The 14,155-nt window shown below is 49.4% G+C and overlaps 1 protein-coding gene across 3 annotated transcripts in view; it reads right to left on the bottom strand.

The window, feature by feature from the left end:
* The window catches only part of SSBP3 (single stranded DNA binding protein 3), a 165,997-nt gene that overhangs the window by 147,737 nt on the left and 4,105 nt on the right, over positions 1 to 14,155 (bottom strand). For all 3 annotated transcript variants that reach the window (XM_061411856.1, XM_061411857.1, XM_061411858.1), the window contains exon 4: positions 13,921 to 14,005. In XM_061411856.1, the coding sequence (XP_061267840.1) occupies positions 13,921 to 14,005 (85 nt within the window). The remainder of the gene's footprint in view (positions 1 to 13,920; positions 14,006 to 14,155) is intronic.

Raw genomic sequence — 14,155 nt, 5'->3', positions numbered from 1 at the left:
TCACACACGTCACTCAAGAAGTGGCAAACACTTAAAACGCTGTGAAGAAAAATAAATTCAATGCTACATGTCACTGGCTTTTAAGCAACAAAATAAGTTAACAGTCAAAATAGGTTTATCTGCATTCATCTCACTGGGAAGCAAACTGTCACTAACATCTTTTTTTTTTTTTTTAAAGACACACGTTTACAGGTTTCTATGAAAATGATCCAATTCTTTCAAAGAGCTTTTTTTTCCTCTCCCAGGGTCCCTTACTGTCAAAGTCAGCCTAAAATTTTACTAAAATAATAATGTGGTTCAAAGGCTAGGAAGGGGGGCCCTGGGTTCAAATCTTGCTCCATTATTTAATGATGTCACAACCAAGGCTACTGACTTCACTTCATGAAGCCTTGAGTTTCGTCATCCAAGGAGTGAGATAAAAACAGCCTCTGCCTGGTACATGCCCACGAACAGTGCCTGACTTGGGATAAGCGTGCAATAAAGGCTGCTTCAGAAATCACTTTTGTATCCTCCCCTGGCTTACCTGGTGGCTCAGAAACAGAATCTGCCTGCAATGCAGACCTGGGTGCAATCCCTGAGTCAAGAAGATCCCCTGGAGAAGGGAATGGCTACCCACTCCAGTATTCTTGCCTGGAGAATTCCATGGATTAGACCATAGCCTGGCAGGCTACAGTCCATAGGGTCGCAAAGAGTCAGACATGACTGAGCGACTAACACTTTCCCCATGCAACAAATAGGAAAACCAAGACCCAGAAAGAAGATAATGGCCAGTTGAAGGTTATACCAAGTAAGTGTGGAAGCTTGGTTGAGAAAGATGCTTTCTGTCCAGTGATCCATCTCCTTCCTGGAATGTCAGCTCAGGAGAGCAGGAAACACAGTTCTTGCAGGTGTTGGGACGAGGGCAGGTGTGTTGGGATGAGGGCCCTGCAGCATCCTCCAGAGATGGGAGCTCTCCAACCAGGAACTTATAGCTGAGGTGTCCATTCTCCAGCCAGCATTTTCCCTCACAAGCAAGCCTTGCCTGAACTTTGGTAGATGACCTAGAGCAAACTCTGACCTCTGACCCTCCTGACTTCCAGGAGAACGTGAGGGCCTTTCTTCCACCAGAGCCCAACTCTGGCCATGCCAGAACACAGCCCAAAGGAGCCATCTACATTGCTAAGTAGGCGGGGGAAGCAAAGAGGTTAAATCAGGGGTCCCTGAGCCTGATGGCTCTCACCAGGTCTCTGGAAAACTTCAGGGGCTCTAGAGCATTGCTGCTATTTTTTTCTAACTCACCACCACCATCAGGTCTGCCCCAACTGAAACAAACCCCACATTCCCAATGCTTTCTGAGCTGATGAGAAGCTCTAATCAGTAACTATACAGTTCTTGTTTTTCCTATTTCTTCATAGGAAAATTAATGGTGACTCAATGTATGCAACTTATTTGTAAATAAAACATTTTCAAGCATAGAGTCCACATCAGGTGGTAGGGGATTAATAAAAAGGGGACCTTAGAAGTGAAGAGATGGGGCAACTCCTCCATAAGGTATGTGAGCCTGAAGCCTTCCTGGGTGACACTGAAAACCAGCCCAGCCCCTTTGTCGCTGGGATACACAGCACTGGTGAGGAACTGTGTGACCCAGCAATAGCGCTTCAGCTGGGCTGCCCCTTTGGGACCACCTAGTCCTGCCACCTGGACCCACCAGAGCTAGGCAATGGGTCACTAATCACTTACACAGCAAAGAAGCCAAACCTGGTGTTAATTCTCAGGGCGACACTGTGGTACAGTGGTGAAGAGCACTGCAGTTTAAGTCCTCCTTCAACCAAACCAACCTGGTGGCTCAGCTGGTAGAATCCATCCGCAACGTAGGAGACCTGGGTTCGATCCCTGCGTTAGGAAGATCCCCTGGAGAAGGGAAAGGCTACCTACTCCAGTATTCTGGCCCCTGGAGAAGTCCATGGACTGCATAGTCCACGGGCTCACAAAGAGTTGAACACTACTGAGAGACTTTCACTTTCAGCATTCCTGAATCCAACTGCCTCAGTTTCCTCTTCTACAAAAGAGGAATAAAAACAGAACTTAGCCCAGGGGGGCTGCCTTGAGGAAGACCCAAAGCACTTAGAAAGGTGCCTGACCACACAGTTAGCAAGCAATCATTGCTTGCTGTTATGAGTTCCTCCTTCATGAAATGGGAAGAATATCCTGCCCCTTAGCCAGCCTGAACAAGGTGGGAACTGAATAAGAACATTAAAAAAAAAAGGGGGGGGGCACATAGTAAGTGCTCAATAAACACTAGTTTCCTTCGTTAGAGAGTCGTCATTTTTAAACTACAACACTACAGATGAGTAGCGCATCCCTCACCAAGAACCCCAGGCCCCAGCAGCTCACTCCCCATGGAAGACCCCTACTCCCCAGAAATGTGGGCGGGGGCGGTGCACAGCCACACACTGACCTGTGCCCGCTCTCTTCTCTTCCAGGTCCCTCCGATAAAGATGCTGCTAGCAAAATAATGCCAAAGAAAGTACATGGCGACAGCCCACTAGATTTAAGTTCATTTTCTGTAGCTCGGGGTCAGAATCGACTGAAGCGCTGGGGTGATCAGGTTCTCTGCGAGGCCCTGTGCGGCACATTAGTCGCTGACGGACACTCACCGCGGTATTTAAAGTGGCAGCCATCACGACTAACTCAAATTGTATTGGCTTCCCCGACGCTGAAATGCTCTGCTGAAATCATCAATTGGCCAATTCAGAGATAACCCGGTAGCTGAAATTCCCTGTCATGCTGTAAAATCCCCTTTTGAAGTGGCTCGGCAGCCCTGAGACCCGCAGGGAAACTTGCGCCCAGAGCTGTGGCCAGAACCACCTTGTGTAACACCAGTGGGCACTGCCAAGAGGAAGAGCCTCCAGAGAGAGGATAACATTTTCTCCTGGAAGCCTTCTAAAAGACAGCAGAAAAGAGTGGCCGCCTGCGCACGCCCGGCACCAGGCCTGCCCACTGGGCTGTCTGCCCCCTCAGCACAGGCCACACGGCCAAAGCCAAGGCAAGCCCACAGCATCTTCCAGAGGCGGCTTGTGATCTCCTACTGAATGGCACAGATGCAGATGCGGGTGCCAACCTCCCCAGTGGAGGTTTCTAAAGTCAGGGGCAGCCACGGGAATCAGGGGCTCATCTGGCCACAGACTTGTAACCAACCACCTTATGCCAGGTCTCAGTTCCCTCTCCGTAAATTGAGAGGTTCTTTCTTGATATACATTCTATGATTTGATGATTTGTTTACATTTAAAATAGACCACAATTTACAAACTATTTTTATTAACATATGGTCTCACCTGGCTTCCAAGCTTCCCTGATAGCTCAGTTGGTAAAGAATCCACCTGCAATGCAAGAGAATCTGGTTCGATTCCTGGGTCAGGAAGATCCGCTGGAGAAGGGATAGGCTATCCACTCCAGTATTCCTGGGCTTCCCTTGCAGCTCAGCTGATAAAGAATCCGCCTGCAATGCGGGAGACCTGGGATCGATCCCTGGGTTGAGAAGATCCTCTGGAGAAGGGAAAGGCTACCCACTCCACTATTCTGGCCTACAGAACTCCATGGACTGTACAGTCCATGGGACCACAAAGAGTCAGACACGACTGAGCGACTTTCACTTTCACATGGCTTCAAAAAAAAGAAAAACCTGGAGAGGAAGAAAAAAAGACAAGCCTCATTTCACATCATTTCTTATCAAAATAAACCAAGGCTCACAGAGGCCAAATCACTTAGCCAAGGCCACCTGAAAGAACCTGATCAGAACCTGATCCCTGGTTACCCAAGTCCAAATCCTGTGTGCTATCATGACACTGCTTTAGTCCCATCACCAACCAGCACGGGGCCAGGCATGCAGCAGGCACATAGGAATAATCGCCCACCAGCCAACTGTGACCCTCGGCCAGCATGGCTAAAGCCACGCTCTGTCCATTCCAAGAACCCATGAAGCTGAAGCCAGCATCCTGGGCTGGGGAGAGGTTTGCCACACCAGCGTCTGCTCTCCAAACAGCCTTTTGTGACTGGGAGAGAAGGATCAGAGGAAAGCCTCAGACAGGGGCCTCAGGGAGCAGCTGCGCTTCTTAAGGTCAGAGGACTGTAAAACAGAAGTGAAATGTCAGGCGCTTCACCCAAATACACAAAGAACGGGGGACACAAAGCCCGCCTCGGAGCTGTGCAAACAGCTGTCACCGGGAGGGGACAGGGAATTTGGAAGGCTGGGCCAACCTGGGTCAGACAGGATGCCGAGACCTATTCTCCAGATTCTTGCTGCGACCAGAGCCTGAGCCCTGCAGATGTTCAGACAACACACTCCACAGGGGGCCGGGGACCATCAGCCCCCCCTCCCACCTCAACCGCAGACAGGCAGGAGGAGCTGCCACTCGGCAGGGACAAGTGACAGACTTCAAGTAGGAATCACTGCTTATTCAGCACTCTGCAGGTATCTGCTGGTCACCTCTCACAGGCTCCAGGCACTAAGAACACAGCAGCAGATACCAAAGGCAGAGGTCCCCAGGAACCACCAGGCACCTCTCCAGAAGCAAGCCAGGGAATCAGTTTGCCCAGGGACCCTCGGAGGTGGGAATGACTCTCTTTATCACCCATCAGGACACTGAGGTCAGCCATCACTTGCCACTTGGCCAAAATCACACAACCTACAGCACCCAAGGTTCAACTTCAGCCTTTTCAAAGTTTAGACTGAGACTCACAGTAAAGCAAATTTTACATGGAAAATCCAGGGCACCTGTTTATTTACAGGCATCCATAAACTGCTGAAAAAGAGAAGCTTCCTGAAACAATGCTTATGGTTACTCGTCGCGATACGGAGTTTCATTTTTTTGTTTCAGTGTTTTGTTTTGCTGCACTGCTGCAGCATGCAAGATCTTAGTTCCCCAAAGAGGGATCGAACCTGTTCCCCCTCTGCCCCCTGCAGAAGCACGGAGTCTTAACCACCAGACTGCCAGGGAAGCTCCAGTGTCTTTTAATTGCTGGTTCATGACCTACTAAGTTGATTTCACCAGGCACTAATGGGTCACAACTCACAGTTAACATTCACTACTTGTCCATCTCCATTAAAGTGCCTATTTATTTAACATGCTTGATCCCTACAAAAGGGATCAAACCCTTCTCTCTTCTCAAGGTCTGGAACCTAGTTCACCACCCTCAGGATTTACTCAAAACTGCAATAGGCCCCAAGAGCAGGGGCAGCAGAAAGGGGATGAAGATAAGGGCTCCTGGCCTCAGGAGCTTTCCATCTAAAATAGGGACCCCTGTCACTCTATTTCCAGACAACAAACAGCAAATCAGTAAAACTCACAGAATTCCAGGGGGTGGGGGGGTGGGGGGGTAAGTGTTCCCCTGGGGGTGGTCTTGGCAGGCTGGGGAAGGCAGCCACATTCCAGGCTGGCATCTGCTCTATGGCAGGGCTGGTTGGCAGGGGGGGGCAAAAAATCCCATCTCAGGTACCAAACAGAAAAACCAGGCCTGGATCAGAGCGGGCAGGGGAAGTTCCAGATAGGTCTAGCAAGGAAAGCAGCTACAAGAGGAAGAAACAGGCACTGACTACACATCCCAGGCCAGTGCTGGCCAGGAGCGTCGAGTCAGCAGTTCATCCACACAAGCAGCAGGGCTGGTTTGGAGGCTGCATGTGTGAACCCCCTCTCCCAGTCCCTTGTGGGTGCTTGAAGAAGGTGGATTCCAACCTAGGGACCCAGAGTGCTAATCAACCAACAGGTAGTTCATGCGTGCCAGGAGCACCCCTTTCACACGAGTGTCGTCCTGCTGCTGCCTCCCTTTAGGCCATCGGAAAGCCAGAACTCGTGCCAGGCCTCAGTGAGACAGTAAGAGTGACGGCACCAGGAGCTGCCTGGTCAGGGCCTGATGCTTCCACCGGCCACGGCCCAGGCTCAGTCCCGGCTGGGGGAACTGAGATCCCGGAAGCTGCATGGCAGGGCCAAAATTTAAAAAAAGAATGACCGTACACGCCTGTGTGGCACTTACGCTGTGCCAGGCACTATACGTGTCGTGTATGCATGTGTGTGTGTTTAATGTGTGCGCATGCACGAGCTCATCCAATCCTCGGAACAACTTCATGAGGTAGGTACGACTTTATTAACTCCGTTTCACACTTGAGGAAACTGAAGCACAGAGAGGTTAATTAAGATGCCCAGGTTCACACCGCTCGGAAGTGCAGCAAGGCAGCACAGGGCAGAGCAAAGAGTCATGGAATCTGATACAGTTCACAGGTTTGAGTCCTACTGGTGACTTCAGGTGCGCCATCTTTCCTCTGGGCCTCAGGATACCGCCTTGTAAGATGGGACCTCCAGTCCTCCCGCCTGCAGCCCTCCCATCTACACACATCACAGGAAGTATGCTTCCTGACCACCACACAGAAACGGGACCGTTTTCCTACTCCCACTACCAGTCCAGATGCTTTGCCTCTGCTCTCTCCAAAGGGCAAGTCTTTTTAAACACTTATCGCATCCTGAGCAGCATCTGTCTATTCCACTAGACACTGAGCACATCAGGCACTCAGTAATTGGACTGAATCAACACCTCAAAACTTGGCATGTGTCTTCTGCTCCTGGTCTGGGGGCCAGCTGACCAAGACCTCAGGCTCCTCCCAGGAAGTTGACAGAGATGGCAGCCCACATGCCCAGAACTAGGTTCCGGTGGACCTACAAAGGCTGACACATGCCTTCCTCGCCTTCTCCCTAAGGCCCTTCGTAGGGACTCCTCACTCAATCCAAAAGTCAAGAGAGCCCGAGGCTGGCCAGAGCAACATACATACCAAAGAGGACAAAGACTGCAGGGCTTTCGAGTCTGGTCACCCTTACAAGCATTTACAAGCAGGCCCCTCACAGCTGGGCTTCCCTGGTGGCTCAGCAGAAAAGACTGCCTGCAATGTAGGAGATGTGGGTTTGATTGCTGGGTTGGGTAGATCCCCTGGAGAAGGAAATGGCAACCCAATCCGCTGTTCTTGCCTGGAAAATCCCATGGACAGAGGAGCCTGGCAGACTACAGTCCATGGGGTTGCAAGAGTCGGACACAACTTAGCGACAAAACCACCACCACCACTACCCCCGCAGTTAACCTTTTCTGGATGGTTTTTCATGCCTTTTCACAGCCACCCTCATGGCAGCCTGAGCAAGGATGACCCATGTACCCACCTCACAATCAAGAGAATGGACTTTGAAAAGTAAAGACCCCTCCAGCTAACAAGGCATGTGAAACAAATTTGCATTCAGGTTTCTGTTCCTGTCAAGTTGCAAGCTTTTCCCATCTAACAACTCAGCAGCCACACACGGGAGTGGAACAAGACCGCTCTGTCCAACACAGATAAGGGGCACAGATGCCTCAGGGGACCATTTATCAGTGCCAGCCCATGCCAGGACCGCCTGTTCTGCCCCCGACAGGGGTGTTGGGGGGAGACAAGACACTGGTATTGAAGGGAGGGCTCCAAGACACACCAGAGGAGCCCGGGCACCAGAGGGCATCAGCAGGTAGCTTAAGTGTCCAGTTCACTAGCGTCAACTTGCTCTCCCAGAAAAATATGCTGCTATCACTATCGTATTAAAAGGTTCTAGGGGAAAACGTTAGGGCTTTAAAGAGAAAGGAAACTAACTCATCAAGCACTGGCCACTGAGAGACAACCATTTTACATATACAATCATACTGAACCCTCACAACGAACCCATCCAGGAATCACCATTTCCCCATTCTACAGATGGGGACACCAAGGCTTCAGAAGTCCGCCCTGCCAGGAAATGACAAAGTAGGAACAAGAACTCAGGTGTCTATCCCAGCTACCAGTCAGAACCCAAACCCTTCAAACTCCAGAGGATTCAGGGTCCAAGGTGGGGGAGCAGGGGGGCGGGGGCGGGGCGCAGGAATCGTAACACCGGAGAGAAGCATTCCTAAAACTCATCTCAGCAAGACTACAGAAAACCCCATTACCCTGGCAAATCAAAAACAATCATTATTTCTATTTGCTGTAAGCTTCCAGCAACATGTATTAAAGAAGTTTATGTGAATCGTCTAATGCAGTTGTGCCGTGGTCAGAATTATTACCAAGCTAAAAAAGATTAATTTTTCTAAATACTCTAAACCCTAGACACTATTATAAAGGCTACAGCTAGTATAACATTTCTGTTATCTTGGCTGACAGGCCCTCAAACACACACGCCTCCCCTTTGGCGCTCTGGCTTAAGCTCACGCTCACACACACACACATACTCACCCACAGAGGTGGGAAGGTCGAGGGAAGGGGCAAGGCAGCTCTGGCCAGAGGTCCCTACTGGAGAACCCGCTTCCCTTGCAAAATCTAAGTGGCCTAAGGGATGCTGCAGGGAGAGCTGGGTGTCTCCCGCTCCCTTGGAGCGGTGGCTGGCACTCAGTTAACTCTTGGTCCAAGTCTGCAAAGGCTTAGCTAACAAAGATGGCATTATGCACAGACTGGAGCGCATGGCTGGTCTTGGAGTTCAAATGAAGTGACCACTGCCAAAAACTTTGTTTGGGTCCCCACCACTCCCCCCGCCCCACCTCCCGCCTTGAAATAAAGGGCAAGGATTTGCAATTTGGGGTCTTGCTGCCACTTGAAACCCATTAAGGTGGCCACACTGCCCAGATTCTGGCAAAAAGCAATTCCAGTTACTCATTTAGTGTTTAATTAGCTACCGATGGAGGAGTCTGGCAGCCTCTGGGGTTAAGAGGAGCTGCAACAAACGGGGCGGGAGCCCGAAGAAAGGCCACAACACGGTCTGAGCTCCAAGCAGAGCAGGGAAAGAAACAACTGTGTGTATGTTTTGTTTTTATAATCTGCCACACAAGGGTGCCAAGGGTCAGAGCCAAACGCAAGGCCGTGAACTTGCCAGACTTCTGGGCAGATAGCTAGGCTGGCTTATCGCGGGGGACAGCACGCCCCCAGCTCCTTGGAGCTGCCCCTGCCACGATGCCACCCTCTCACGCCCCTGCTCCCAAAGGGTTCTGGCAGGCGTGGACACTCCTCGCCTGGCAGGAACCTCAGCTCAGCACATTCAAGGAGAGCCCTCTCAAATATCACTTTGCTATTTCAAACCCACCAAGGACGCTGGACCCCTGCCACAGAGCCACAAATACCTCAGCTCCCATCCACACCTAGGATTCTGGGGTGCTTTTTGACTTTAACCAACCCACCTGGAGAGACAGGCTCACAGCGCGGGGTGCAGGGTGTGGGGGTCAGCTGAGTCCTGCTGGGGTGTGCATAAGGGTAGGAGAGCCAGCTCCACCAAGGCTGACCTGAAAGGGGTGGAAAGTCTTCAAAAAGGGAAACTGAGGCTCAACACCTGCCAAGGTCATGGACTCCACGTCCACTCTGAACCCCACGTTCTTCACTGGGGATGATGGATGGGGCTTGGGACAGCAACCATGAGCCTACTGAAACCATGCACAAAGTCTCCTCTGTGGGGATACATGCGTTTTCTGGAAGGGAAGGCCATAGCTTTTCTCGGATTTTTCCTGCCAAGACAGCCACTGCAACATAACAAACTCCCTTCCCAGAGCCAGGGTCCCATCTCTGCCCGTGACTCTGCAATTCACCGCACAGGGGCTTTACTTTAATTCTCCCCTGAATTATTTCTTCAGTGACTATACACAGGCACGCTTTGGGTCAAATGCAAATACCTTCCCTCTGTTTTGTAGGAATTCTGTATCAAATGAAGGTTGTCAAAAGCTAGAAGGTAGAATCTAAAAAACTGGGAACTGGTCCCAGCTCTGCCACCTCCTGGCTGTATGCCCTGAGACAAGCCATCTCAACTCCAGGCCTCAGTTTCTTCATCTGTAAAGTGGGGGTCAGATTTAATAATAAAACCTGATCACCTGGCAGCTATGAAGTCAAACTACAACCATGCAATGATAAAGAGTTATGTAAAGTAGACCAACCTGAGTGTCACTGCTCTCCAACACCTTCAACTCAGACAACACTGAGCTGGTGGGTGGGAGTGTCCACTCCAAGAAAGGCCAGGACCAGACAGACATTGGTGTCTAAGAGAACCCAAGGGCTTCATCAGCATCTGAGAACCTCTGCTCTGGCCAGAGAAGAACAGCAAAGAAACCGCAGGCTGGGTCCCTGCGAGACTCCTCCCGTGGCCTCAGGGCTCTGCTGACTTCAGGTAAACCAATTTCTCAGAAAAGTCCATTCCAGGGACTGAACCCGCATCCCTGAGTTATGTGTGGTCAACGTCAGGGCACTCTGGCTTATACACAATGAGCCAAGCAAACTGAAGCTGCCAGGTGTGGAGGGGCGGAAACAGACTATGACTCAAATAAAAACTCACCAGTTCAAAGAAAATTTCAATCTCCTCTCCACTGAGTCACCTGGTTCATTCCCAGCCCTGTAGCCTGGCTTGGACCAGAGAGATGTACCTTTGAGGTCACCACACCCTAACCCACCACCAGGAAGCGGAGACCACCTGCCAGGAACACAGATTCACTTCCCTAGGAGAGCCAAGAGCAGGATCTTCCGCAATGAGGTCCTTCCCAGTCCCATGGGAGTCCCTTCTCACCCGCGCCCCACACATACTCACTACCTCTGAGGCCCAGGCAGGTACCTGAGCCTCACGGACAAACCATGAAAACCTCTGAATTCCCTTGGTTGAAAACAGAAGGCCAGTTACCACACACTCTTATTTACTTTATCTTCTAAAAAGGATTTAAGATAACACACATTACCACATTAAAATCACCTAATTCAAGATGGCCCAGCAAAAACCAGTCATTGAAAGACCATCTTCCAATATTCTACCAGCTATTCCAAACCAGGTTACTCACTGACCCCAGATTACCAAAATACCCCAAAATGGGTGTTTTTTCTTACCCACAGTTCCTTAATCCCTTCATCTATTTAGTATGCATGCCTACTATGTGCAAGGTATTGTGGGAGCTATAGAAATGAATAGTACTGTAGATAAATAGGCTCTAGCATGGAAAAAATTAATAAGCTGTGGTTAGAAAGACAAACCTGAATGGGAAGTTGGCCGGAATAGGTGCAAATACATCTGCCGTGGACCTTTGGGGCCAAGTCTTGGCAGCATTAGGAACACAGATTCTGGAGTCACTTATGACCTGTGTTTGGATCCTAATTGTTACAGCTATAATAACCATTCTGTGCCTCGGTTTCTTTATCTGCAAAACAGAGTTAACAACATGCCTTCTCTCCCAGGGCCACTGGCAGCTTGAAACAAGAGCTTGAACCTAGAGCACCAGGACAGGGGCCCAGCACGTCGAAAGCCATCAACAAAGGCTTTGGACAGGTGGTTTGTACAGACACTGAGACAAAGAAGTGATCAGAGTGTGCATGCAGCAAACGACCACCGAAGACCTCCACAAAGAAGCTAAAAAGTGGTATGATGGATAAGAGAGGCACTCACTCCAGCTAAGAGGAAGGGAGCCCAGGAAGAGGTTACAGCAGTAACTCTAGCTGGAAGGAGTTAGGGCAAAGAAGATGGTAGCTGTGGGACTGGAGAGACCACATGAAGATCTGAGAAGGACACAGAAAAGAGGGAGGGTTCCTTTTCATCAGTTTCTTAAATACTTTTTAAAATTCCCATTGCTCCTCTGCCATCTCTGCAACTCAATGCCCACCCTCCCTTAACTCTTTCACAATAAAGATGGTCCGTCCGTTCCCATCCCCCATTCATCACTCCAGCCCTCCTCTCACATGACCTGACTCTCAGGTCACATCACACCAAGTGGATCCCAATCCAGAAGAAAGGATCCCAAGATCTGTGAATCCTGGGCCTCAACCCCTGTGACTTCAGTTCTTGCTAGCATTTTCTAAAGGTCTACACCAACTTCAGCAATCTCTACACAATTCTGCTGCCCTCCCTCAACAAATTACCCATGCAAACTTTCACTGCCACCATACTGTTTTAAGACAGCAGACCAAACCACAAACTGCTAAAGAATCTTACGTTATTTACTAGGGAGCTAAACTTAGTTAAAAATCACTAACTTCTCTAAAAGACAGCACAGACATCCTACATCAAGAGAGTAACTTGAAATAGGAATCTCCACCAATCCCTACTCTAAGGTGGAACCATCTGCATAGCAGTTAAATACAGGCCACAGAGGAACTGGCTGTCCAAAGGTTTAAACACACAACACACACACACACACACACACACACACACACACACACACACAATTTTTACTAATAGAAAGGTCAAATTCCCCAAGTATTTTTATATGGCTAATGTAACTCTTGGCCTCCGCCCCAATCCTTCAGCCTCCAGCTCAGGAAACCCTATGATCACCACCACCAATTTTCCCAGAAGAACCACATCACAAGTGAACCAGCCCTCTCACCTTTTATTACTAAAGGTTCACCAGGCCATAAGTACCATTTGCCAGCTTCTCTCCTTCAGCCCTGGAGAGGGCACAAGAACTGGTCAATCTCCTCAGCATCCCACACCCAGGAACATTAACTTCACAGTCAGCAAAATTTCATCACATTGAATATTCTCAAAATCAGGGAGCCTCCAGCGGCATCTCTAAGTCCTCATACTACACAGAGACATTTTCACCACAAAGATACTCAGGGCATGGGACTTCACCACTTGTGAAACTCAACCAAACGGGTTCTGGCCTCCCAGGCCAGTTTCAAACTGCACGCAAGGAATGAACATGGCCTGGCCAAGTGGGTGGTCCCTGATGACATTCAAAAAACCAACTTCTGTGTCCTGGAGCTCAAGGGACCATTCCTCCCCACCTCAAGCACAAGTGGAAAATCAAATAACCCACCTCTTGAGTGCACATGTGTGCACACACATTAGACACACACACACACAAACACTTAACTTTCTACAAGACCAACAAGAAGCAAAGGAGGCTGGGAAGATCTTCAGACCCTTCCCCTTCCATTCCACTCACCTCCAGAAGACCCTAACCTGCTTCACCCGAAACAGTCAAAAATCTGACTCCACCCCAATTGGAGTCCAATTTTTTTTAAAGGGGGGCTCAGTGGGAAATGGACAGGCAGTAGATCTCTCTCTTATATGCATTTTATAACTCTTAAGAAACTTACCCAGGGAGAGGGATTGATAGAGTAGAAAGCACTATACAATATGATCAAACTTTCTTCACGAGAACATTTTGAACACAGTATTACGCATCAGCCAAGGACCTCAAAGTATACGTCTTGGTGGACACAACACAAGGCCCCCACTCACAAAAACACAATGTGCACACACAGCTGCTGCTAAGTTGTGTTCGACTCTGTGCGACCCCATAGACAGCAGCCCACCAGGTTCCCCGTCCCTGGGATTCTCCAGGCAAGAACACTGGAGTGGGTTGCCATTGCATCTCTGAATGTGCACGCACGCACACGCACACGCACACACACACACACACACACACACACACACACACCCCCACCCCACCCCCCCGCCAAAAACATAATCTGAAAGATCACTCTGTGGAAAGTAACCTAAGAATCCATTTCACCAAAATCTCACTCAAAACACACCTTCTACTCCAAAACAAAAGTTTCATATCTGCTTTTTATTTTTCTTGACTGTGGTCAACTTTTTCACAAACCCGCACCAAAGAGGGTTGGTCACCCCCATCCCCCAGCAGACTGCTCAATCAGAACATAAACTGCACAGGGCTGAGCCTTGCACAAGGCCATTTAATGCTCCAGATAGGTGTCTATGCTCTTTTCCATAATTACAACATTATGAAATACCGTTTACCAAGTTAGACAGCTGCTGGAGGAGGGTACGGGGCGAGGACAGCAGGGAGGTGGGCAGGACAGAAAGAAAGGCAAGGAGAAAACAAAGACCACTGCCAACCGGCTGTGTATTTGCTTTTGGTACTAAAGAAGTTCAAGCTATCCAACCCTGTAATTATTGCCAGGATTAAAAATTTGTTACTCACGTAATCATGAAAGGCTTTTGCTTCACTTGAATGTTCACAAGTGTCTCGCCTTTCAGGAGCTGCACAGTAAAGGTCCCAAAATACACTGCAAGTCGAAAAATAAAATAAGATCAAGTTACTAATTATTACTTGTGTGCCCAATGGCAAGTGTTCAATGCATGGTACTAACAGCACCAGGTCTCCCCAAGGCTCAGTTCCACCTTTTCAGCCTTCATTGGGCAAACTCAGTCTACAA

The sequence above is a fragment of the Bos javanicus genome, chromosome 3 (genome assembly GCF_032452875.1).
Source record: "Bos javanicus breed banteng chromosome 3, ARS-OSU_banteng_1.0, whole genome shotgun sequence".
Taxonomy (NCBI): Eukaryota; Metazoa; Chordata; class Mammalia; order Artiodactyla; family Bovidae; genus Bos; species Bos javanicus.
This window is presented reverse-complemented; position numbering and strand designations above follow the sequence as displayed.